The following is a 23,471-nucleotide window of genomic DNA, read 5'->3' on the forward strand; positions in this document are numbered from 1 at the left end:
AAGGTTTCTGGACAGGGTATTTTGCTATTATGTCAACTGTTCTTGGGGTAACTCTTCATCCTTGTCCTCTGATTGCTGTATTTGGGATTCCTGTTCGCTCACTTACACTTTATTCCACACAAAAGGATATTATTGCCTTCACATCCCTATTAGCGAGACATCTAATATTGTTGCGTTGGAAGTCTGTTAAGTATCCTACTATTTCCTTAAGCTTAGGCTTAAAGATGTCATGTGTCTGTGAAGGTTCTCAGTCTTTGCAAGCTCCTTTGACTTAAAGATGTCATGTTTTTTTTAAAACTTGAAAAAATTAAATATACGTTGAGAGGTTGCACAGCCAAATTTTTTCACAAGTGGCAACCCTTTATCTCTTATTTTGCTAGTATAGAGGTATTGCCTGTTTAAATGATAATGTTAACATAAATAAAAGGCAAAATGTGAACTTAGACTAGACTGATTGACTAAACTGGGAAAACTAAAACACAAAACACAGGGAAACGAGAGAACTAGACCCTGACACAGGAGACAAAAAGACAATACAGACAACATGACAAAGGACTCGACACTGTTGTAAAACAGGAAGCACAGAGATACACGGGCTTGACATAACATCAGGGACATAGAAAACGTAGATGGAGCACGGACATAACTAAGAAACTAATACACACAACATGACAGCTAGGGAGAAAACACATAACTGATGACACAAGGGGAACCAAGAGGAGACAGGACACAGGACAAAGACACCACTGAGACACACAAAGGGGAAGGGAGACTTAGACACAGGGGACCTGAGTTGCACACTGAAGACACGACACCAAAACCAACAGACATGGAAGGAAATTAGACAAGAACTAAATAGAGGAACTGAACTCAGTATCAACAGAACTAACTGAAGACTAAACAAATTAGAACATAATAATACAAAAAACATGAAATTCAACATGCTGGGTGAAAAAGACCCAGAACCATGTACTGTTGAAAAAATGATCAGTAGACCTGTCCATATTTGTGATTGGTCAGATGCTGCCATGTGAATCTACAGCTACAATACCTGTAAAGCATTTATTTGTGCATTTGACTTTATAGTCCTGTCATTTATTTATGTTGCTCTTCCTCCCTCTCGAGTGTATCTGAAAGACAAGCTGAGCCAATGTATTCAGTCATTAAATGATCTCTCTCTCTCTCTCTCTCTCTCTCTCTCTCTCTCTCTCTCTCTCTCTCTCTGTCTTTAATCATTATCTGCCTCGTTCATTCTCCCTTTACATTACATATTTTTATATCTTCCCTATCCTTTTTCTTTCTCATGCCCATTCTTCTACGTTCACTTCCTTCTTCACTCTCCTTTTTATAATCTGTTCCTGTAACTTGTCTTAATTTCCCATTTCCTCTTTACTTCTTTCTCCACTCTTTTCTTTATTTTCCTCATACCTTTCTTCATCTCTATTCTTATGTTTATTTCTATAATTTCTCCATTTCCTTCCATTTTGCTTTTAATTTTTCTTAAATGTAATTTTCCTTTTCATTTTCTCATTGTTTTAATCTCCGTTCTTTCTTCTTTCCTATCACTCCTCTTCTTTGTACTAACATATTCTTCATTATTCATCATCCTTTCATAAATATTGTTGTTTTTTCCATCTGATTGCATTGCTTTGTTTATTCCTACCTACCCTTCCTCATTTCCCTCTTGCATACCTTTCTTTTTCCGGCTACTATATTTTGCACTTTAACGCCTTCCCTCTTGCTCTTTCTGCACATATCCACAACTTCACTTGTGACTTTCATTGACCCTGCTTCCACCCTCCTCCCAGTCTGCAGTAGTGCTCCCATAAACATGAAGGTGCAGCATGTCAATGGCAGTGCTTTGGTGGTGCGTTGGGCTCATCCGGAGGTCACCTACCACTCACCCATCCAGCATTTCCTGGTATCTTACAGCTGGACGGCCCATGATGACAGCTACGAAGAGACCCACCTAACGGATGCCAAACACAAACTGGTGAGTCTTTGAGGGACTGCAGGGTTGGAGCCACATTATAGGTGGATGCTAAGTTTTAACTAGAAAAATTTGCATTTCCTGCAAAAATGCTGTGTAAAGTGTGCGTGTTAGTCCCCATAGGGAAATAGTTCCTCTGCATTCACCCAGTGACGCAATGGGCAGCCACCAGTGCAGCGCCCGGGGAGCAGTGTGTAGGGACGGTACCTAGCTCAGGGGTACCTCAGGGTAGCCGTTCAATGGAGTCGAACCCCCGACCTTCTGATCATGGGGCCACCAGTCTACCTACGGAGCTATCCCTGCCCCATGGATGCTATAACGCTGAAGCTGTTTGCTGAAAATAGCTGAAAAAGATGAAAAGTTTCAGGGGTGAAAAAACTGAAAATTCTTTTGAAAAGGGGTGAAGAAGCTGAAATTTGTGTTGAAAAGAGTTTAAAAAGTTTAACTGTGAACTGAAATATTGTTGCCATAAGCAGGATTTGAACCCGGGCCTCCCGCTCCGAGAACGGATGCTCATCTCACTGAGCTAAAACACTGCTTGTCCCGGCAACTAAAATCAATGACCACACTGACAATGTGTTCCATTTATCTCAATGGGCAAAAAAATTGCATATAAAATTCAATATCTCAAAAAGTATAGAAGTTATGAGTACCAAAAGTCATAGCACACATTAGCAAAAAGAGCAGAATTTTTTAAAGTTTGAACATAGTAATTTTAATAAAACATAGTATTTCTTCCAAATCACAGTATTTCTGGTAAATCACAGTGTTTGTGCCAAATCATAGCATTTGTGATAAATCATAGTATTTGTGCTAAAACATAGTATTTATACTAAATAATATTTTTCCTGCCAAATCGTAGCATTTGAGACATTATTTGTGATTTCTGATTTACATGGAATACTTTGACTTAGCAGAAATACTATAATCTAGCAAAAATACTACAACATAGCAGAAATTCAGTCATTGAGCAGAATTACTAAGATTTAGCAGAAATACCATGATTTGGCAGAAATACTAAACTTTGGCACAAATACTTTAATTGAGTAAAAGTATTATAAGATAGTATTTCTGCTAAATCATTTTATTCCTGCTATGTATTAGCAGAAATACTGTAATTTTTCTCAAATACTATGAAATAGCAGTAATACTATGATTTGGCAGAAATACTACATTTTAGCACAAATACTATAACAAAGCAGAAATACTATGACTTAGTAGTAATAGTATAACATAGCAGATATACTATGATTTTGCAGACGTACAATGTTTTTGCACAAATACTACAATTTGGGAAAAATACTGTGTTTTAGGACAAATACTGTGATTTGGCACAAATACTATGATTTTGCAGACATTCTATGTTTCTGCACAAATACCACAATATGGCACAAATACTAAGATTTGGGGCGACCGTGGCTCAGGGGGTTGGGAATCGCATCTGTAACCGTAAGGTCGCCGGTTCGATCCCTGGGCTCTCTGTCCTGGTCGTTGTGTCCTTGGGCAAGAACTTTACCCTACTTGCCTACTGGTGTTGGCCAGAGGGGCCGATGGCACGATATGGCAGCCTCGCTTCTGTCAGTCTGCCCCAGGGCAGCTGTGGCTACAACTGTAACTGCCTCCACCAGTGTGTGAATGCGAGAGTGTATGAATAGTGGAATTGTAAAGCGCTTTTGGTGCCTAGAAAAGCGCCATATAAATCCAATCCATTATTATTATTATTTGGCACATATACTATATTCAGCACATATACTATAACATAACAGAAATATTAATTGGGCACAAATACTATGATTTGGCACAAATACAATGATATGGCAGAAATACTGCATTTTACCACAACTTCTAAGATTTGATTGAAATACTATGATTTAGAAGAAATATATGACTTTGTACAAATACAATGCTTTGGTTTGAATACTATGATTTGGTATAAATACTATGATTTAGCAGAAGTAGTATGATTTAGCAGTAATACTTTAACATAGTAGAAATATTGATAGACACACACATACACAGACAGTAAAGGGAACAGGAGCTGTGGAGAGTCTGGGCTTGGTATATGTAGGTCAGTTAAATTAGCTGCACCTGCTGTAGTCAGCCCTTACACACACAGACACAGAGAGAGGTGTGAGTTTTCTTCAGTGTATTTCTCACATTCAGGATTCTCCTCGAACAAATGGCCATAATTTCCTAACCGTAGAGGCTAGAACGGTCATTCTAACACCGTTTTGTTCAGAAGAGATGGGGGAATCTTCAGGTCTTCATAATTCATAATTAAAGTATAAATTATTAAAGATATGTGACTTGTAACACACTGTAACTGAGTCGAGGCGAAGCAAAAACTGCCTTGACTTGCCCTCAAACAACGTTTTGTAACTGTAAATCTATATGGAGCATCAATATCATTCTTTCATCATAAGAAACAGCAGGCTTTGGTGAACAGTCATGGACATTTTCAGGGCTCTGTCAAAATCCATCAAAAAGACATGAAGAGAGAAAAAAGTGCCTAATTTCCAGAGTTCGAAATCTGAAGAAATCTGAGCGACGGACGAATTTCCTACCCTCAAACAAACATAATTCATGGCCAAACGGTAATAGGTGAGGAAAAAATTCTTGAATTGTGAGCGTCAGGAGTGTCTGAAGATATATTGTTTTAACTTGAGGCTATGACGATTTGAAAATGCCTCTCATTAGAGAATTCCAGCGGTGATGTTGAACAAATTCTCTATTGACTGTCTATGGAGAGTTGTCGGACTTTGTGTTGATCTGAGGAGATTTGCTAAAAATCTGTAAATCCCACAACAATGATAGTGACATTTTCTGAAAGCCAGCAAAAATACCTACGTTTTGATGTATAATTTGTGGGGGTTGAGTGGAAATTGAGCGAGTAGCAAGAAGTTGTTCGGACATGAAGAGAAAATTCAGAAAGTTCAACTGTCCACTCTGAGTTAGTTGCATAGCAACCGTAACAACGCATATATTTTCTGAAAAATCACAATTTTGCAACTGAAAACTTAAAGAGGGATGAGATTAAAATGGTAGAAGATATGAAAAAGCTGAATCATACATGAATAGCCCAATAAGTTGAGAACAATTTAAAGTTTGAATGGTTGTTCTACGTGAAAGTATGAGGAAGTAGTTAAGTTTTAGCAGAATCGTGGAAGTTTTCCATTCATTTCAATGGGACAAAAAAAAGGAAAAAAGTGTAATATTTTAAAAAGATATAATAGTTATAAGTACCAAAAGTCATAGCACCCATTAGCAGAAAGAGCAGAACAGTTTAGAGTTTGAACGGTGAAAATCGGCTGAAAACTGAGGAAGTAGTTAAGTGCCAAAAAAGCAACTAGATTATAGTGGAATAAAGAATAAAGAGAAACAGGATTTCAATAGTGTGGATGCCTGTGAGCAGCCACACAAAAATGAATATTAAAAAGTAGTGCAAGCATGTTTCATATTGCAGTTGATTCAGCAGCTACTGAATATAAGCTTTAAGATATGAGATACAAGATGAATGAAGTGGAAAAAAAAGATTGATGGCACAAAAATACATTTTTATATAAAATGGAGGGAAAGAGGGGAATAACAGTGAGCTTACAAAGTGTTTAACAACTTAATGATTTTGCTCTAGGTTTATTTAAGGTTTACTGGCTCACTGACATTAACAGCCAGTGGGTTTCAGTTACACAGCTACATGTTGTTTTTTTGTAGAACAGCACTGAGATGCATGAAAGACTGAATGTGGCTTCTTTTTTGAGGATTTGAGGAAGAATATATAGCACACATCTTTAACTACTTTAAAAAAAATTTAATTGGGTACACAAGTTTGAATTTATTGTATTATTTATAGGTTTAATGGAGGGGAGCCTATTTGCAGTGTTGGGGAGTAACGGAATACATGTATCGCCGTTACGTATTTAAAATACAAAATATGAGTAACTGTATTCCGTTACAGTTACCGTTTAAACAGGTGGTATTTAGAATACAGTTACTTTGTTGAAATAAATGGATTACACTGCGGTACTTTCCTGTTTCATTTTGTCGCGGGTCAGGACTGTTTGGGTTTGTTTGACAGCTACGTTCTGTTGTTCCAGGTGGCAGCGTTACGGTTGCCATGGTTACAGGGCGACGCTCTCTCTCTCTCTCTGCGACTGTGTGTTTCCTGGGTGAGAGAGGCCTTTTCGTTGTTGTTGTTGTTGTTGTGCTAAGCTAACAGGCAGAATGCTACAAGCATAGCTCTAAAGAATGTAGCATCATGGGCAGTGTAGTCCGTGTTGCAGGGAGAATGGACTGCCATACACGTTATGGGTCTGTGAGCGCGAGGAGGGAGAAAAAGGGGAGTGGAAAGGTACGAGTTGTCATCGAGGAAAAACGGGAGCTGGAAGCATGTAAATATAATAATAACCACTGCAGCCAAGAAGAGTGCCTGACGAGCCCAGCTGTAAGTAAGCTATTAAGACTCAACTGTACACCGTGTTCGTGTTTTCCTCCGAAAACAATAAGTTTCGTTGGAGCAGCCTTTCAACGCCTCTCTCTGTCTCTCGCCAGAAAAGTTGACCCACACAACAAAGTAAAGCTAGTTTTCGGCTACGAGCCGACAGGGACCCCGCCGTATTAGTCAGAGGTCCCTTTACTACAGTTCGGAGTCGCAGACCTTCAGTAATAGTAATAAATCACACAGCAATAGTACATTCACGTTGTTGTAAAAAGCATGATAATATATTAAGCAATCCAAAGTATTCAGAATACGTTACTGTCATTGAGTAACGTAACGAATACGTTACAGAATACATTTTGGGGCATGTATTCTGTATTCTGTAATGGAATACATTTTAAAAGTAACCTTCCCAACACTGCCTATTTGATATAAAATCATTCACACCAGTCTAATAACACAACAGATTCTGTATATGTACTGTGTCATAGACTAGCGTCAGCTTAATAATTCATAGTCACACAATTGTCTTTGTATTTTTTTTTTCTTCTTTTTTTTGGCCTGTCCCGTTTGGCTCTTTTGCATCAGAATTATTGTCTAAAGACGAAGAAAGAGGCCCAACGGATTTACTTTACCAAATTGACCATCCCAGCCTTGCCGTAATGGTCCATTTGATTCACCTTTTATTGTTTATTTTATTTTCACTTGCTGAATACGGGACAGATTTGACTGGGGGAAAGAAGGGGAGAAAGAAAGAGGGAAAGAGAAACAGCTGAGAAGAGGGACGGGGGAGAAGGGCAAAAGACAAAAACCAACAGAGTGGGCAGAAAAAAATAATGCATATATCAATCACCTGGATCACCTGTTGAGAAAGAAAAAAGAAAACAAGCAGAAGAGAACAAGAGTAATAGAATAAACAACATCACAATGATATATGGGAATATGACAGTAAATACTAAATATTAAACATTATTGTGCAGCACATAAGATCAACAGAACACAGTGTGCTTTGAGGTAGGAGCCAAAAAGGGTGCAGTTTGTGGGTGTGATCACCCGTGTGTACACCTGTGAGCATGGACGCGCTTGTGTTTGTAAAAGGTTCCTTCATGTAATGATCTGGTAGAGGGGCAGAGGCCCCCAGAACACAAGAGACCAAGGAAGACCAACAGAGGGGCAGCCGCGCCACTGTCCCAGAAAGAGCTGAGGAGAGTCCCAGATGAGGGCTCACTCAGCAGCCGCGGAGCAGAAGCCAAGGGGGGGTTGCAGTGACGCGCCCGTGAGCTCCGCCGGCAGCCAGCTGTGCCTGAGTGACCGAGCCCCAGGCCGAGAGGCCGGGGGCACCCCACCTCCGAAGTGGCCCGAGCGAGCCCCAGGCTCCAGGCCCCGACAAGCAGCCACCAAGGAGTGAGCCGGTGTGTACAATTGTCTTTGTAGAATGAAGGCTCCTCCTCCATTTCACGCCTGCTTAATTAACCTGATTTTGTGCAAAAATGCATTTTTACTCTGCTAATAATTGCACAGTGTGTTTAATACACTATTCCCTCTGTTTTAGGTCAGTGACAATCTTGCTAACCTGTGCTGCAGACCCTTGTTGCCTCATGTAGACAACCAGGACAAAAGCAAATCTTGCATATCCTGAAAACCTTTTTCTTTTGTTTTCTGTATCTACAGTCTAGGGGTGGGGGAAAAAATCGATACTGTGTAGTATCGTGATATTTTGTTTGCTAATTTTGTTTGCTAATAATGTATCGATACAGGGACAGCAGAAATCGATATTTTGTTACAAAAAAAGTTTTTGTAGAGTGGAACATGCTCTGACTTCAGAGCATGTTCATCAGCTCCTTTTTCTGAGCAACAATCCTGACATTCCTTCACTGTCCAAATGTGTTTAACTTTTTTTTTTGGCAGCAATAAACATGACAGTTTACTTATTTTAATTTAAGACATGTTTTATTTTAATTAAGTTTAAAACGTTTTTATTTAATGTAAAATTATATTTTGTTTTAATGTACTTTCAAATTCTTCAGTTGTTGAAGGGGCTGCATAGTTTTCATAAATTGCATAGTTCAGAATAGCTGTAATTGTACCAGATGGTTGCATTCAGTTAAGTTGGACTAGACTGTAATACAAACCGTTCAGTTTGTCAACAATAAAACTGACTGAGATGAGAGAAAGACTGAGTGTGAGACTTTATCAATATTCATTTTATCTAATATCAAAGTTTACCTTTATGTACAGAATCTGAATATCGCAAAATATTAAAAAAAAATTGCAATAATATCGTATCGTGCGTTAAGTATTGTGATAATATCGTATCGTGGGATGTATGGTGATTCCCACCTCTACTACAGTCACAGTTCAATAACGCTTTATACTAAGTTACACACTATATAGAACAACTTTATAGGATTATATTTGTTCGCAGATGTAGGCAGCTATCAGCGAATACTTATCAGCTGTTTGGAAACAAAAAAAAGACTTTTTATCCATAACAGCAAATGAACTGAACAACAGAAAATACAAATGCTATTTATGGTCTCCTCACAACAATGATAAGAAAAATAAACTGGGCCAATTTTGCATGTTTGTTAATACAGAGACACACATGTTAATGTGATCTCTGGTCTCCCACTCAGAGACACAGGTCTCCCCAGTGTCCAGCATTCAGAGGCTACCTGAGGACTCACACAGACATGTAGAGCCAAATACTGTCAATAAGGCCTCTGCAATGTTCTGAAGCCAGTTAAACCTGTCAGGTAGTGATGTCCAGCAGGTGAACATGCAGCTCCATGAACACACACAGCTGTGGATTCCAGCTGCTTCGTAGTTCTGCAAACTTTGACCCCACAGAGTCGCGCTTTTCAGTTCAATCAGCTGCATTTCGATGTCCTCTGTGTCCAGCCAGTTAATGCGAAACAAATCCAGCTGACAAACCTTTCTGGTTTGATCAGAAAAGAAAACATTGGTCCAAACACCTGAAAGTCCCAAAAACACATTGTGAATTCTGTCTCGAGTCTACGGATGTATCCGTGGTGCTGATGCTGCGCTGAGCCGACAGCTCCTGAAGCATTTGAAGTGTCAGAATGTGGAAATTTCAACATCGCTTGAAACAACTGCCAGCTAGCAACGTCCCTCTCGACTTGTGATTTTAGCCAATTACAAGTTGAATCTGGTAGTTGGGTTTGTTAGCTGAGATACCATCATTAGGAAGCGGCACAATTAATGTGTCTATGTGAGCTAATCTGCGATGTGCACTGATGGCCCAGCCATTTATTTTTTAATGCACCTTCTCAGATTAATTCACTGCATGTCGTGACCAGGGCTGGACTGGGACAAAAACACAGCCCGGGCATTTTGACTAGAGACCGGCTGCTGTTGTTTAGCGCGACATCCGCTGGTTTCCTCTTTCTGGCGCAAAGTGGGCGATAAACAAACAAAAGAGAAAAGGAGATCAGCTGATCATTGATCAGTTTTATGATTGAAGTAGCAACAGGAGAGGGAGGGGAGAGAATGAGAGAAGAAGAGGCAGCTGTGCAGCAAAGACACAGAATAACTCCAGCTTTGTGTCTTTTTCATTCCAGCTGAAGTCCGGGACAAACTGTTCCTTTTCAGCTCAATACGAAACGCGTAATATTTTCTCTAAATAAGAGGCGATTTTTACGGGATGGTTGGCAACTCTACTAACTAACCTTATGAATAAAATAAACTATCAGTAACATCATAGCACTCTGTATAGAACCCCCGTCATGCTAGCTAGTACGCAGTACGAATTATTGTAACTGACTGTAAAAAGTCAGCACAATGAAAATAAACTCCACCTAAACTTGGTTTATATCTGACCCAGATAGACTGCAGGTCATAACTTCTTACCTGAAGTTCAGTTCACCTGACACTCAGACCGCCTCAGGTCTCTGCTCCTCCTGCCTCCCCTTTCTCTCATCCACCTGCTGACATCTGTGGAAGCTCCGCCATAGCCACCACCAAACAGTTGAGTTATTTTTACACATTGGCCAGCATCTGGCCAATCCACCACCTCATTGTCCATGCTGTTACACAACAACAACAACAAAAAAAATCATCGGCCCTTTTGTGTGTTTTTTAATCAATAAAACTGTTTTTTAATATCTTACTGCATTTCGCATAATTCCATACTAAAGTTTAAATAAACAACAACACTAAAGCTATTCTGTTATACCTGTATGTAAAAAATACACTGCACCCAAAATATTTCATAGTTCAGCAACACTGATCAATCTAATAAACTTAAACCTACTCCATCCTCCCTATTCTGGTGTTGTAAAGAGTATTTAGCAGAAATATTAAACAACCTAACTAATAGGGTTCCAACTCCCAGCAAAAAAATATAGGGAACCCCCCCACCCTCCACCTCATGATGCTTAATCGACCTAATCAACTTTAATTTGATGCAGTGTGAAAAAAAATGCACAGAAATAAATTATTTTTCAAGAATAATTAAATAGATTCAACATCTTTCTTCAACAGAACTGCAGACTGCACAGATGGTTCCCAAAGGAAGAAGTAGTATAGCTTACTAGGGTATATTAGACTTAACAGTTACTATATACAGTAATGGACTTCTATACATTTTACAAAAGATTAAAACTTTGGGTGTCAGATTCAGATAATTATTCATTAAAAGCTCGACATTTTATATGAGAATAAGAAAGAAAAGTATTTCTTTGTGCCCCTTTTCCCTGTTCATGCCCTATCAGCCCCCCTGCCTAAACTTTGCTAGATCCGCCCCTGCACAGTTACGTCAGCTGCGTAGATAAAGATCCTGGTGTAGAAAGTAATATTAAATAAGTTCTAACAACAGCTTATCAAGCTTAAACGTGCTGCTGTTGTTAGGCCGCTGGTTTCCTCTTTCTGGAGCAAAGTGGGCCAAAAACAAACAAGAGAGACGGACTCGCGACAGAAAAGCCGATCAGCTGATCATTGATCAGTTTCATGATTGAAGTAGCAACGGGAGAGAGCTAAACCTCTCCGCTAAACAGCCACCACAAAGCAACAAAGAAAAACACAGTTCAACAGTCCAATCCCCCGGTCCAGTGGCAGCAAACACAGTTCTGGCGGCCGACCTGCAGGATGGCAAAACAAGCGGGACCTGCTGTGGGTTAGGCAGTGGCAGCAAAACAGTTCAGGCCGTGTGACTGGTGGCGGCCGTGTGACAGCTCCGGCGGACGGCCACGGGTCTGGTTGCGGCGGCGTTGCAACAGCTCCGGCGGGCGGTGGAGTAGAATGGCCCATAATCCCCGACGTGCTGGACGTGGACGGCATGGAGGGCGTGGACGTGGATCCTGCACACTGACCCCCTGCTCAGGCTGAGCGGGTCCCTCCGGCACGCCGATCTCCGGATGTGGCTGAGCGGGTCCCTCCGGCACGCCGAGCCGCTCTCTCGATGGTGGGCGCTCCTCCCACACGCCGAGCTCCCGCTCCGGCTCGCTGAGCTCCTGCTCGGGCAGCGCGAGCTCCTCCTGCGGCTCCCGCTTGCCGAGCTCCACCGGCTGCGGCGCGGGCTCCTCCCGCTCGCTGAGCTCCCGCTGGGGCTCGCTGAGCTCCGGCTCCGGCACGGACCCCTCCGGCTCGCCGCGCTCCTCCGGCTCGCCGGGCTCCTCAGCTGGCGGGGCTGGCTCCTCCCGCTCGCCGAGCTCCCGCTCGGGTAGGGCCGGTGCGGGTGGCGACGTAGCAGCCGGTGAAGAAGATGGCTGAGGGGTGACTGCAGGCGGATGAGATGACGGCAGCGCCACAACTGCAGATGGTGAAGCAGCGAGTGGTGTGGAGACCGCTAAATGAGGCGGCGCTAGCTGTACCGTTGGCCGGCTTGCAGCTGCGTCAGCGGTGTCACCATCCACTGTAAACAAAAAAGCAGATGGGGTGAGAAATGAAAAAGTGTCCTTATTACTCACCACAGCCGGCTCTTGAGATGTCTGGGAGGTCGGCTGCGGTGAGGAATGCCGACGGCGCGAACGTCGTTTCTGGGTAGACGTCAGGGCCGGCGTGTCGGGCTGAAGAACTTCAGACTGGCCGGGTGGGGGGGCAGCCTGGATCGGAGAGTCGAGGTGAAGGGTGTTGAGCAGGAAATCCGCCACAATCGGAAAAAGATTGTCCAACACCCAGGGAAAACAAGTCAGTGTTTCCTGCAACTGCTTCTCCACAGCGCACCGTAAAACCTCCGCGTGCGCTTCCAGCCACAGGTCACACAGACGATTTACTTTGTCTGTCACCTCCCTCCTGAACCTCTCCGAAAAGTCCACTGGGTCCATCTGGCAGGATCGTTCTGTCACAGTCTGGCTGGCAGACCGTGGGGAATGTTGGAGAAAGGACCCAAACGCTGGACTTAGTGCAATGAACAGTGCATTTATTTACAGTGGGGGTAAATGTACACCACGCAATAAGTCTCCAGAGTGCTCCCTCAACTCCCGTGACAGTCCATCAGCTTTGGGGCTGAGAAAGTCAGAGAATGTTTTCCCAGAGAAATCAGATGTGTGCTCTGGATTACCACAAACTTTGTTTAAGAAAACTCGATTTATGATGACCTTTGCACAGCAAAGTCAGATCATATACTTAAAAAGGTAAATAAAAGAGCTACTAAAAATAAAAAGTAGAAAGTAGAGTCCAGAGTTGTTGTGCACTAATATTACCTAAGAAATATTATGTCCCTCTCACACACGTATTCATACATATGAAAAACTAACCAAACTCACATACGTTAGTATGACATTTTTGACACAGTGTTGGACTTGACATGGCCATACATGTGTACATATACTGTATGTTACATACATATCTAAACAATAGTTCAAAATGCAGTAAACTGCTGGTTGTGAAGCACTTGTATTTATTTAACTCTCTTTCTGCACTGTGAAAGGGGGACTTGAAAAATGTGTCCTCACCTTTGGATAAATTAATTATAAAAATATTGCACATGCCTGCACATCTTTAGTAAATCGTTACAATCATTTTACAGACAGGCAAGAGAGTCCAGACTATCATTAGTATTACAGCAGATCCTTTTGTCACCATGTGAGGATGCTGGGAAGCTTCTCACTCACTAAGGTGAAGTACAAACTCACAACGTCAGATAGGAATATTGTTACAGTTTTGTTATGCTTTTATTATGAAATTCATGAACTACATGAACTACTACTACTACATGAGATGAATTGCACAATGGCAGATAGAGACAAAATACTGTTAATCTGACTATCTGCAGGTTTTACACGTTTACATACACACACAGTTACTGTCCTTCCATTTACAAAGGCAGAGGCGTCACGGTGTCATTATTTTACTGTAGTTTTTTTCCTGTGTAATAATATTCAATGTTGCTGTCAATACATTTTTCAAAAAATGCCTCTCTGTGCAAAATGGGTTTAAAAACATAAACAGCTGTGGGATCCTGTTTGTCCGTGATTTGAACCGTGGGAACAAATCGTGGCAGGATCAGCCTGATGTTATTTGTATACAGTTGTAACTTTTACTGTATAAAGTATAATATAGTATGTAATTAGGACCCTACACCACCGGGCAGAACATCTTCCCTCTAATCCTGAAGGAAAAAGAAGGAACACACATGTAAAGGAAGCACTCAAAACCTGCGGCTATCCTAAATGGGCGTTCTTAAAGTCAGCAAAGAGGCACAGAAAAGAAGATCAGACACCAGCGAGGATAAGAAGGACAGACGCAACAACATTGTCATCCCCTATGTAGCCGGTGTATCAGAGAAACTCAGGAGAGTTTTCTCCAAGCATGACATCCCGGTGCATTTCAGACCCAGCAACACGCTCAGACAGAAACTGGTTCACCCGAAAGACAAAACTCCAAAACACAAACTTAACAATGTGGTGTATGCTGTACAGTGCAGCGAGGAATGCCCAGACCTCTACATTGGAGAGACCAAACAGCCACTTCACAAGCGCATGGCACAACACAGAAGAGCCACCTCCACAGGACAAGACTCAGCAGTCCATCTGCATCTAAAGGTCAAAGGTCACTCTTTCGAGGATGCCAATATTCACATTTTGGACAGAGAGGACTGATGGTTACTCACATCCTGGGCCATCTGACCTCAGGAATTCGCATGATAAGGTGGGGCCAGGTTTCACAATGAACTCACCCGAAACTCTGGCTGATTGGGACCCACACCCAGTTTCACACCTTGGCTCAGGCGATTAGAGGATCATCAGGGGTCCTTTTGTCCCTCTGTGGGGGGTCACTCCCACTAGGTTTATATCTGGGACTCTCCACCATTTGACCTTAGAACTGAAGAAGCTTCTCAGATGAGAGGTGAAACGTCTTCAAGCAACTTAAAGAAGTCCAGACGCTTTTCTTTGCAAGCTCCTTTGAATTGTTCATGTAGGTTACAAATAACAGGGTTCATACGCCTTTTTCAGGGTCAAATTCAAGCACTTTTTAAGCACTTTCAAGGTCCCTTTTCAAACTTTTCCAGCACCCCCCGCCAAAAAAAAGAATGCATGTTTCAATTCGCATCACCTTAGTAAGACCATGTGAAAATTACGACAAATCATTCTAGGTTAACTTAAACACCTTCGTTCCCCTTTTCTTAAGACATAGAAAAACGCATCACACAAAAATACTGCAAAAGGAAACGGTCACCCTATATACATCGTGTATAAACTCAAAATGCACATTTTACTTAAAAATTAAGATGTGAAAATGTGAACAAATCAACTTGTTAGAGATATTCTTCTCCTGCTGAACCCCCCCCCCCCCCCCCAAAAAAAAGAAATAAATAAGTCTTCTCATCAGATATTGATGCTTCTTTCCTGTGTGACAAAAAATAGGAGACAAATGTTTGTTTGTTTTTTAAGTTAATTCCCAATAAAACTAACTGTAAATGTTTAACTACATTGCTGTCTGTATTATTGCTGAAGTCCTAAACGATCACCTTTGAAGTGTTTGTGCTAATAACATCATGCACAGTCAGACAGGCATCGAGAACAGCACTGACTTTGAACAGATCACATAGTTCAATTCAACATATAAGACTTTAAGGATGCACAAGCATCTACTTCAAATCTATTTAATTTATCATCTGTGATATTATTATGTACAATTCCAATGTATTTTGTTCATCTCCCTTAAATAAACAGACAGCCTTAAAGTATGAAATATTCATATACAAATACACATATAAATGTGTGAACTGTCTCAGTGGCTGATTATGCCCCACAGGCCTCAGTGTGAGCTTGAAGACATTTATAATGTTTAAGTAGTTTAATGTGTCGGTGCTGACAATAAACACATTTGGAATGAAAGCCGGGGAGCTTTGGTCACACAGAAACAAGTGGCCATTCTTTGTGACCATATGGATCACTCATATTACCATTATTTCACCCAAAGGCACCAAGTTAATAAGCCAAAAAAAGCTGCAGCAATAAGATAAGATAACCTTTATTAGTCCCACACGTGGGAAATTTGTTTTGTCACAGCAGGAAGTGGACAGTGCAAAACTTATGAAGCAAAAATTAGAATACAATAAGAATAAATACAGTACACAACTGTACAGAATAGAATAAAATAAAATACTATATACAGTAGAATAAAATAGAATAAAATATACAATAAGATAAAAATAGAATACAAATGCTATATACAACTGAGTAAAAATACAACGATGCCAGAAAAGATTATTGCACATGTATGGATGTGTGTGTTTGATCAGTTAAAGTCTTTATTAAGGAGTCTGACAGCAGTGGGGAGGAAAGACCTGCAAAATCTCTCCGTCCCACACCGTGGGTGCCGCAGTCTCCCACTGAAGGAGCTGCTCAGTGCTGTCAGAGTCTCCTGCATGGGGTGGGAGATGTTGTCCAACAGGGATGACAGCTTAGCCGCCATTCTCCTGTCACTCAACACCTCCACTGGGTCCAGAGGGCAGAACAGAGCTGGCCCTGTGGATCAGCCTGTTCAGTCTTTTCCTGTCCCCGGCAGAGATGCTGCCGCCCCAGCAGCCCACACCGTAAAAGATGGCTGAGGCCACCACAGAGTCATAGAAGGTCTTCAGGAGTGGGCCCTTCACGCCAAAAGACCTGAGTCTCTGCAGCAGGTACAGCCTGCTCTGCCCTGTCCAGTAGAGGGCGTCTGAATTATGAGTCATTCCAGTTTATTGTTCAGATGAACACCAAGGCACCTGTAGCTGTCCACAGCCTCAATGTCCATACCTTGGATGTTCAGTGGTTGCAGTGGAGGATGTTTGTGCCTGTGGAAGTCTACCACCAGCTCTTTGGTTTTACTGGCGTTGATCTGGAGGTAGTTCAGCTGGCACCAGTCCACAAAGTCTTGGGTCAGTTCTCTGTACTCCTTGTCGTCCCCTATCAGTGATGAGGCCGACTATTGCAGAGTCATCAGAGAACTTCTGCAGGAAGCACTGGGTGGAGTTGTGGGAGAAGTCTGCAGTGTAGATGGTGAAGAGGAACGGAGCCAGAACCGTTCTCTATGGGGCCCCCGTACTGCAGACGACCCTGTCTGACACACAGCCCTGACGTCTCACATACTGTGGTCGGTAGGTGAGGTAGTCCAAAATCCAGGTAGTGAGGTGATGGTCCACTCCAGAGTTCTCCAGCTTTTCCTTCAGAACCGAGGGAAGAATGGTGTTGAAGGCACTGGAGAAATCAAAGAACATGATTCTCACAGTGCTCCCAGCGGTCTCCAGGTGAGCGAGGGAACGATGTAGGAAGTGAATGACGGCATCATCCGCTCCAATGCCAGGCTGGTAGGCAAACTGAAGTGGGTCCAGTGATGAGCTTGTTAGCCGCCGAAGCTGAGCCAGGACCAACCGCTCCAGGGTCTTCATCAGGTGGGATGTCAGAGCCACCGGCCTGTAGCTGTTGAGGTCCTTGGGGCGTGAAGTCTTTGGCACTGGTACAACACAGGAGGTTTTCCAGAGCTGTGGGACTCTTTCCAGCCTCAGGCTCAGGTTGATGAGGTGCTCCATCACCCCACATAGTTGGTCCGCGCAGGACCTGACGACCCTCGAGCTGATGCCATCTGGACCCGCTGCCTTCTTGCAATTAATCCTCCTCAGTTCCCTCCTAACCTGGGTGGTTGAGAGAGACAGGCTGGAGCCTTGTGTTGAGTGTGTATTGGATGCTGTTGTTGGGGGTGGGAAGGAGTGAGCAGGGTGAATAGAGGAGGTGGGAAGTATCTGAGGTGTCAGAGGTGGAACAGCAGCAGTGGGGGTGGGTGAGTCTGCAGCCGATGTTGGAGACTGCCTCATGGCTGAATGAAATCTGTTGAAGAAATGACTCAGTTCATTTGCCCACCTCACATCCCTCCCAGGCAGAGAGTTCTGATGTTTGTGGCCTACACACACAAATATAAACAGTACTTGGTGACAACTTTACTCTTAGCCTCTAACCCTCTGGTGTCCAGGGTATAATTGGCCGTTTTTGACTACTTTTGATTTGTCCTCTATATTTCACCTTTAAAAACTGTTTATCTTGCCAATCTGTTATTTTCTCATTTTGACAAACTGTATCAGCACAATTTATCTACATTCAGACAAAATTTAAAGTACGAGTAGAAAGTGATCATTTTGACTGTAAAAACCACAAGCATGTTTAATGAATCATTTTCATAACTTGAAATGCAAATAGAAATTGTAACTTTTAAAAAATATATGCACAAGTTTTGCAAACAACAAAGTTATATGATACTATTTACCTAAAAATGCAGCCAAGGCTCACATGTTTTTTATATAACCATTTAAAACTATTTACAGAACAATCAGGTGCTCTGCATCAAAGAAGGCACTTAAATTATTTATGCAACTCCAAAAAATAGTTTGTGTCACTATAACACAGATAAGAACAGCACAGGGATAAACCTGCAGGTCTGACAGCAGCTGTGTCACTCAGCGTTTACACTGCAGTCTGCCTTTGGTGGCTTTAAGGCAGCAACTGTGACGATCACTAGTAGAACTGACACACAAAACAAAACAACGACTACACTACACACTAACTACACAAGACAACACACTAACTTAAGACTCCAAACACGATAAACATCACAAATCTCTCACGTATCAAAACTCTCTCTCTCTCTCTTTCGCTCTCTCTCTTTTGCTCACTCCTAAAACTTCTCCCTCTTCCCAAACAACCAAATGCAACATGTTGCCATATCATTTTTTGATTGGTCGACATGGTACATTTTTCCACCAATAGGGAAGGAGTGTTTTTCTTTTTTCACTCACAAGCAAAGTGTGTTTGCTAGCGCTCTCCTTAGAAAATGCAGTTTTACCGTTTCTTCCCAGAGTAAACGCCACTGTTTTATTCAGAAAAAAAACATCGGTTTTACGTTGCCTATCAACACAATTTAAAAACTGGTATATAGTTTGAAGTTCGCACGTTCAACCCAAGTTGAAATGGAGACTCTGGGTCCGTCGACCCCAAAGGGTTAATCAGAAAGCCTTAAGTTGGCTAGTTATGTATCGGGCTAATGTTTAAAGCTTTCACTTGAGTAAATGAACTCATATTACTGCTAAGTAATGTTAGCTAAGTTCACAGCATATTCCATAATAGTCCTGGCCCCTAGCCCTGCCAGTGTAGCAGAAATGATGAGGATGATGATGCAGCAGCAGCCGTTCTTCTCTGCGTGAGTAGCTTAATGTTCGTGTGTAATTTACGTTGAGTAGGCTAACCACGTTATTACATTAATGCATGTAAGGTGAACTAGCAAACATCGTCGTAGTTACATGCAGCTGTATTCTTGTTTGATGGCAGATGCTCCCTTCACCCTGGCCAAAAAGGCTAAAATGATGAAAGAAAAAGTGGAAAACAGTTAAACATGAGAGGTTTTTGGACCAATTTTGTGTTCTCCATTCTTTAAGCACCGGTTCGAGCACCGTTTAAGCACTGGCACCGTTTCAAAAGTACCGGTTTGGTACTGGTATCGGATAAAACCTAAACGATACCCATCCCTAGCTGCCATACTACACACTCAGTGCATTTCAATCCTTTCTCCAGCGAGTTTGATAGCTAGCAAAATAATAATTATAATTTTAAAAAATAGCATGTGTAACGTACACGTACTGGAAAATTATTTACTAGGGCTCACCTATCATGCGACTGGAGAGCGCAAACTCCGCCATTGTCGTTTTCCATCAAACACTCATTAAAACAGCAACCTACAGGTATGTTAGCGCACTCATCCCTGACTGTCCGAGGGAGGGGCGGGGTCACACGTTGAAACAGACGCAAGGCAGCCCAGGCGGAGAAATTTTGCTTTTACATTTTGCGACTCATTTTATTTCTCTATCTGATAAGAAAACTATTCAATCAGATAGTTATTTGTGGTGAATGAAATACAGTTACACTTTCAAGCACTTTTAAGCACCACATCTGAAATTCAAGCACTTTTCAAACCTTGAAAAGACAACATTAAAATTCCAGCATTTTCAAGGATTTCAAGCATCCGTACGAACTACGTACGAAGTCTTATATTGATTTGAATTGAATTCGTTGCTATGCTGCTTTGTTCAATGTGACTTAGCGGGCCAATGTTCGTTGTGTTTTGTAGGAAAACCAGCCTACAAAATGCTGGAATGCGATCCAGACTGGGCCCCTATCAACCTGGGTCAGACCGAGTTTAAAGCTGCTACCACAGCCAGATTTGATCGGTTAAGAGAGAGAGCGATATCAAAACAGCCACGAAAAGTCCTGCATATATGTGCCCAAGTGTTGTATTGAAGCAATCAAGTGATGAATAACTGTTTTTCAGTATGTTGTTTTGCAATGGCTTATTTTTGTTGCATTGTTGATTTGTTTTTCACCGAAGCAGCTAATAAAGCATAATGGAATAAAATTTTGCCTCTTTCTTATAAGATTCTATAATAGGCAAGGCAAGGCAAGGCAAGTTTATTTGTATAGCACAATTCAACAACAAGGTGATTCAAAGTGCTTTACAGAGACATTAGAAACAAGAACAAATAAAAAGCATGATTTAAAATTGATTAAAACAAGCAAATAAACTAACTAACTAATTAACAAACAAACAAACAAACAACAGTATATAAAATCAAAACAGATAAAATCAGAACAGTAGATAAAATCAGTAGTTAAATGTAAGTTTTGAAATTTAAGCTTAAAGTGTGAACGAAACAATAACAGCAGTTATAAATAAATAAATCACATGGCTGATGATACCATGGTGATCAATAAATATGATCACCAGTTTATTTAATTATTTTTAACCCAACAAAACAAATAAACAAAAACATGATGCTGATGCTACACACACATCAGTCAAGGTGCAGAAAAACTGCTCATGGAAACGCTGCACGCTCTCTGTTTCCCTCTCTTTGAGTAGTTCTCAGACAGCTCTTGATCTGATAATGTGTAGCTTGCTCATCAGCTCAGAAAAAAAAAAAAAAACTGCAACGCAACATCACACAGTAGTTGCATGCTCTGCCCACAGCGGCAAAGTCTTACACTTTCATATTCAATTCAGCTTCTCCATCATGTACTTTTAGATGTTTCATACAGGGTTGAGCATATTAGTGGTTTTCACAGGTGTGCTCTATATCTCAACAATGGCTCATAATAAGACAACAGTCTTTCACACAGGTCAAGTGCCTCTATGCACTTCATTAGTTTAAATATTTACCTATATCACTTCACCTCATATGTCATTGTACTGAATTTGAGCAACCACAAGCTTAATGTAGATTACTTTTAACAACTATCCACCTCAATTACGTCTATGGTCTGGCACACAGGCTGTTGTCGATCAGGGCAAGCTAAAGAGTTAACATTTTGTGTCAGCAAAGGGGTGGGGGGAAAGCCATCCACCACAGCACATCTTAAGTGCTGCTGATGTGGCTGGCCTTCTCCACACGCTCTTCAAGGCTGGTGTGTTGTCTGAAAACTTCTCTCTCATCTTTATTTAAATACTTTGTGCTGCGTCTACGTCTGTCTCCCTCCGACTCACTCTTGATTGCTTAGAAACCCATGATAACAACAACAGTCGGTGTCACAGACCACGTGTTCTGCTCCGCACACACTCACACAACAACAACAAAAACGACGACGACGACAACGACAACAACACAAAATAGGCCTATCGTCCAGCACAGTCTGGACCCCGCGGAACCTCTCAACGCCCCACAAAGCGGCGGAGAACTCACCTCTCGTTCCACAAAGCAGCGAGGAACCTCTTGCTCCACAAAGTAGCAAGGAACCCAGGTATCGCTCCACAAAGCAGCGAACTTCTCAACGCCTCACAAAATGGCGGAGACTGCACAACGACACGGTTATAGAGTCGGCCTCTTTAAACTTACTCGGCGTTGCTTAGCGTGTAATATCAGCCTCGAATCCCGCCGATCGTCATTCATCGAGGAGAAAAGACAGACAGCAAATCCACAGGAACTTCCTGGCTGACGTCAGTCCTTCAGCGTGCCTCTCCTCCCCTCGGTGAATGCCGACTCCAGGGCTCCGGCTCCCGAAGGACCAATTAATGATAGGTTTGTAGCTTGTACCTATCCGCTGGAACATTGAAGACAATATAATTACACTGCAAAGCAAGACACAAGCAGGCTGGTTTACTCATGCATGAGGGAAATAAGATAAGATAAGATAACCTTTATTAGTCCCACACGTGGGAAATTTGTTTTGTCACAGCAGGAAGTGGACAGTGCAAAAGTTATGAGGCAAAAATTAGAATACAATAAGAATAAATACAGTACACAACTGTACAGAATAGAATAAAATAAAATACTATATACAGTAGAATAAAATAAAATAAATATACAATAAGATAAAAATAGAATACAAATACAAATACTATATACAACTGAGTAAAAATACAACGATGACAGAAAGGATTATTGCACTTAGTATTATTGCATATGTATGGATGTGTGTGCTTAATCAGTTAAAGTCTTTATTATGGAGTCTGACAGCAGTGGGGAGGAAAGACCTGCGAAATCTCTCCGTCCCACACCGTGGGTGCCGCAGTCTCCCACTGAAGGAGCTGCTCAGTGCTGTCACAGTCTGCTGCATGGGGTGGGAGATGTTGTCCATCAGGGATGACAGCTTAGCCGCCGTCTGGCTGGGGCCAAGTGTCGTCCCACCACCTAGCCTCCGTCAGACTCTCAGCCAGGCTCCCCATAGCACTACTTTTATTGTGGTTACATGAATATGCATAGGGTCATTAACATATAACATCTTACATAGGTATACATATGAACAAAGAATACTGTGTGTGTGTGTGTGTGTGTGTGTGTGTGTGTGTGTGTGTGTGTGTGTGTGTGTGTGTGTGTGTGTGTGTGTGTGAGGTCAAGGTGTGACCCTGTGAAGACTCCCCCAAAGCTGGCGCCAGGAGTCTAGCGGTCCATCTGAACAAAAGGCTCTTATACTTAAACAGATATACGTGTGTTTGCTAAACCATATATCAGCAAGAGAAGATACGACCTCTCCTAGGAGGTGTGTGATCTATGCCAGAACACTCTGTAGAGGGAGTGAACGCTCTCCCCCTTCATGCTACACAGAGCTGTTACAGACCTCCTAGGATGAGACATTCTTTCAATCTACAAATGATTATACACTTCTAAGCATATGTGGGTAAATGTTTCTAAGCATAAATGACAATCAACAATACAAATCTAACATCTATTTATCGATATTGAAATGGATGAATGAAGAACTGATTACTGGGAACACCTTTAGGGATTTGCAGTGTGAAATGTCTGAATGCTCAAACTAAATTTTATCCATTTATTTTACAGTTTCAGAAGATGAATGGATGTGCTGTGACGCATCATCAGTGTTGTATCCTGGGTTCAGTGGGTGTTTCAGGTCTCACACCATCCCAGATGACCTAGCCAGGGTTGATCAGGCCTCTATTTGTATTCCAGCAGCACTGCACCAGCGACCACCTCTCGTAGTCTATAGCCACCTGGAAGGTCCCTCTGCTGCAGTTTAGATGGCTATTCTTCTAAATGGCTCACTCATGCCAAGCAGTGGCATCTGTTTCAGTCCTTTAGAAGACCCTGGTATTTGGCCAGCTTCC

General features: G+C 41.9%; 1 protein-coding gene across 3 annotated transcripts in view; it reads left to right on the forward strand.

The window, feature by feature from the left end:
* The window catches only part of LOC101479224 (receptor-type tyrosine-protein phosphatase gamma), a 371,804-nt gene that overhangs the window by 296,329 nt on the left and 52,004 nt on the right, over positions 1-23,471 (forward strand). For all 3 annotated transcript variants that reach the window (XM_076883640.1, XM_076883639.1, XM_076883641.1), the window contains one exon: positions 1,809-1,993. In XM_076883640.1, the coding sequence (XP_076739755.1) occupies positions 1,809-1,993 (185 nt within the window). The remainder of the gene's footprint in view (positions 1-1,808; positions 1,994-23,471) is intronic.

The sequence above is a fragment of the Maylandia zebra genome, linkage group LG5, assembly GCF_041146795.1.
Source record: "Maylandia zebra isolate NMK-2024a linkage group LG5, Mzebra_GT3a, whole genome shotgun sequence".
NCBI lineage: Eukaryota > Metazoa > Chordata > Actinopteri > Cichliformes > Cichlidae > Maylandia > Maylandia zebra.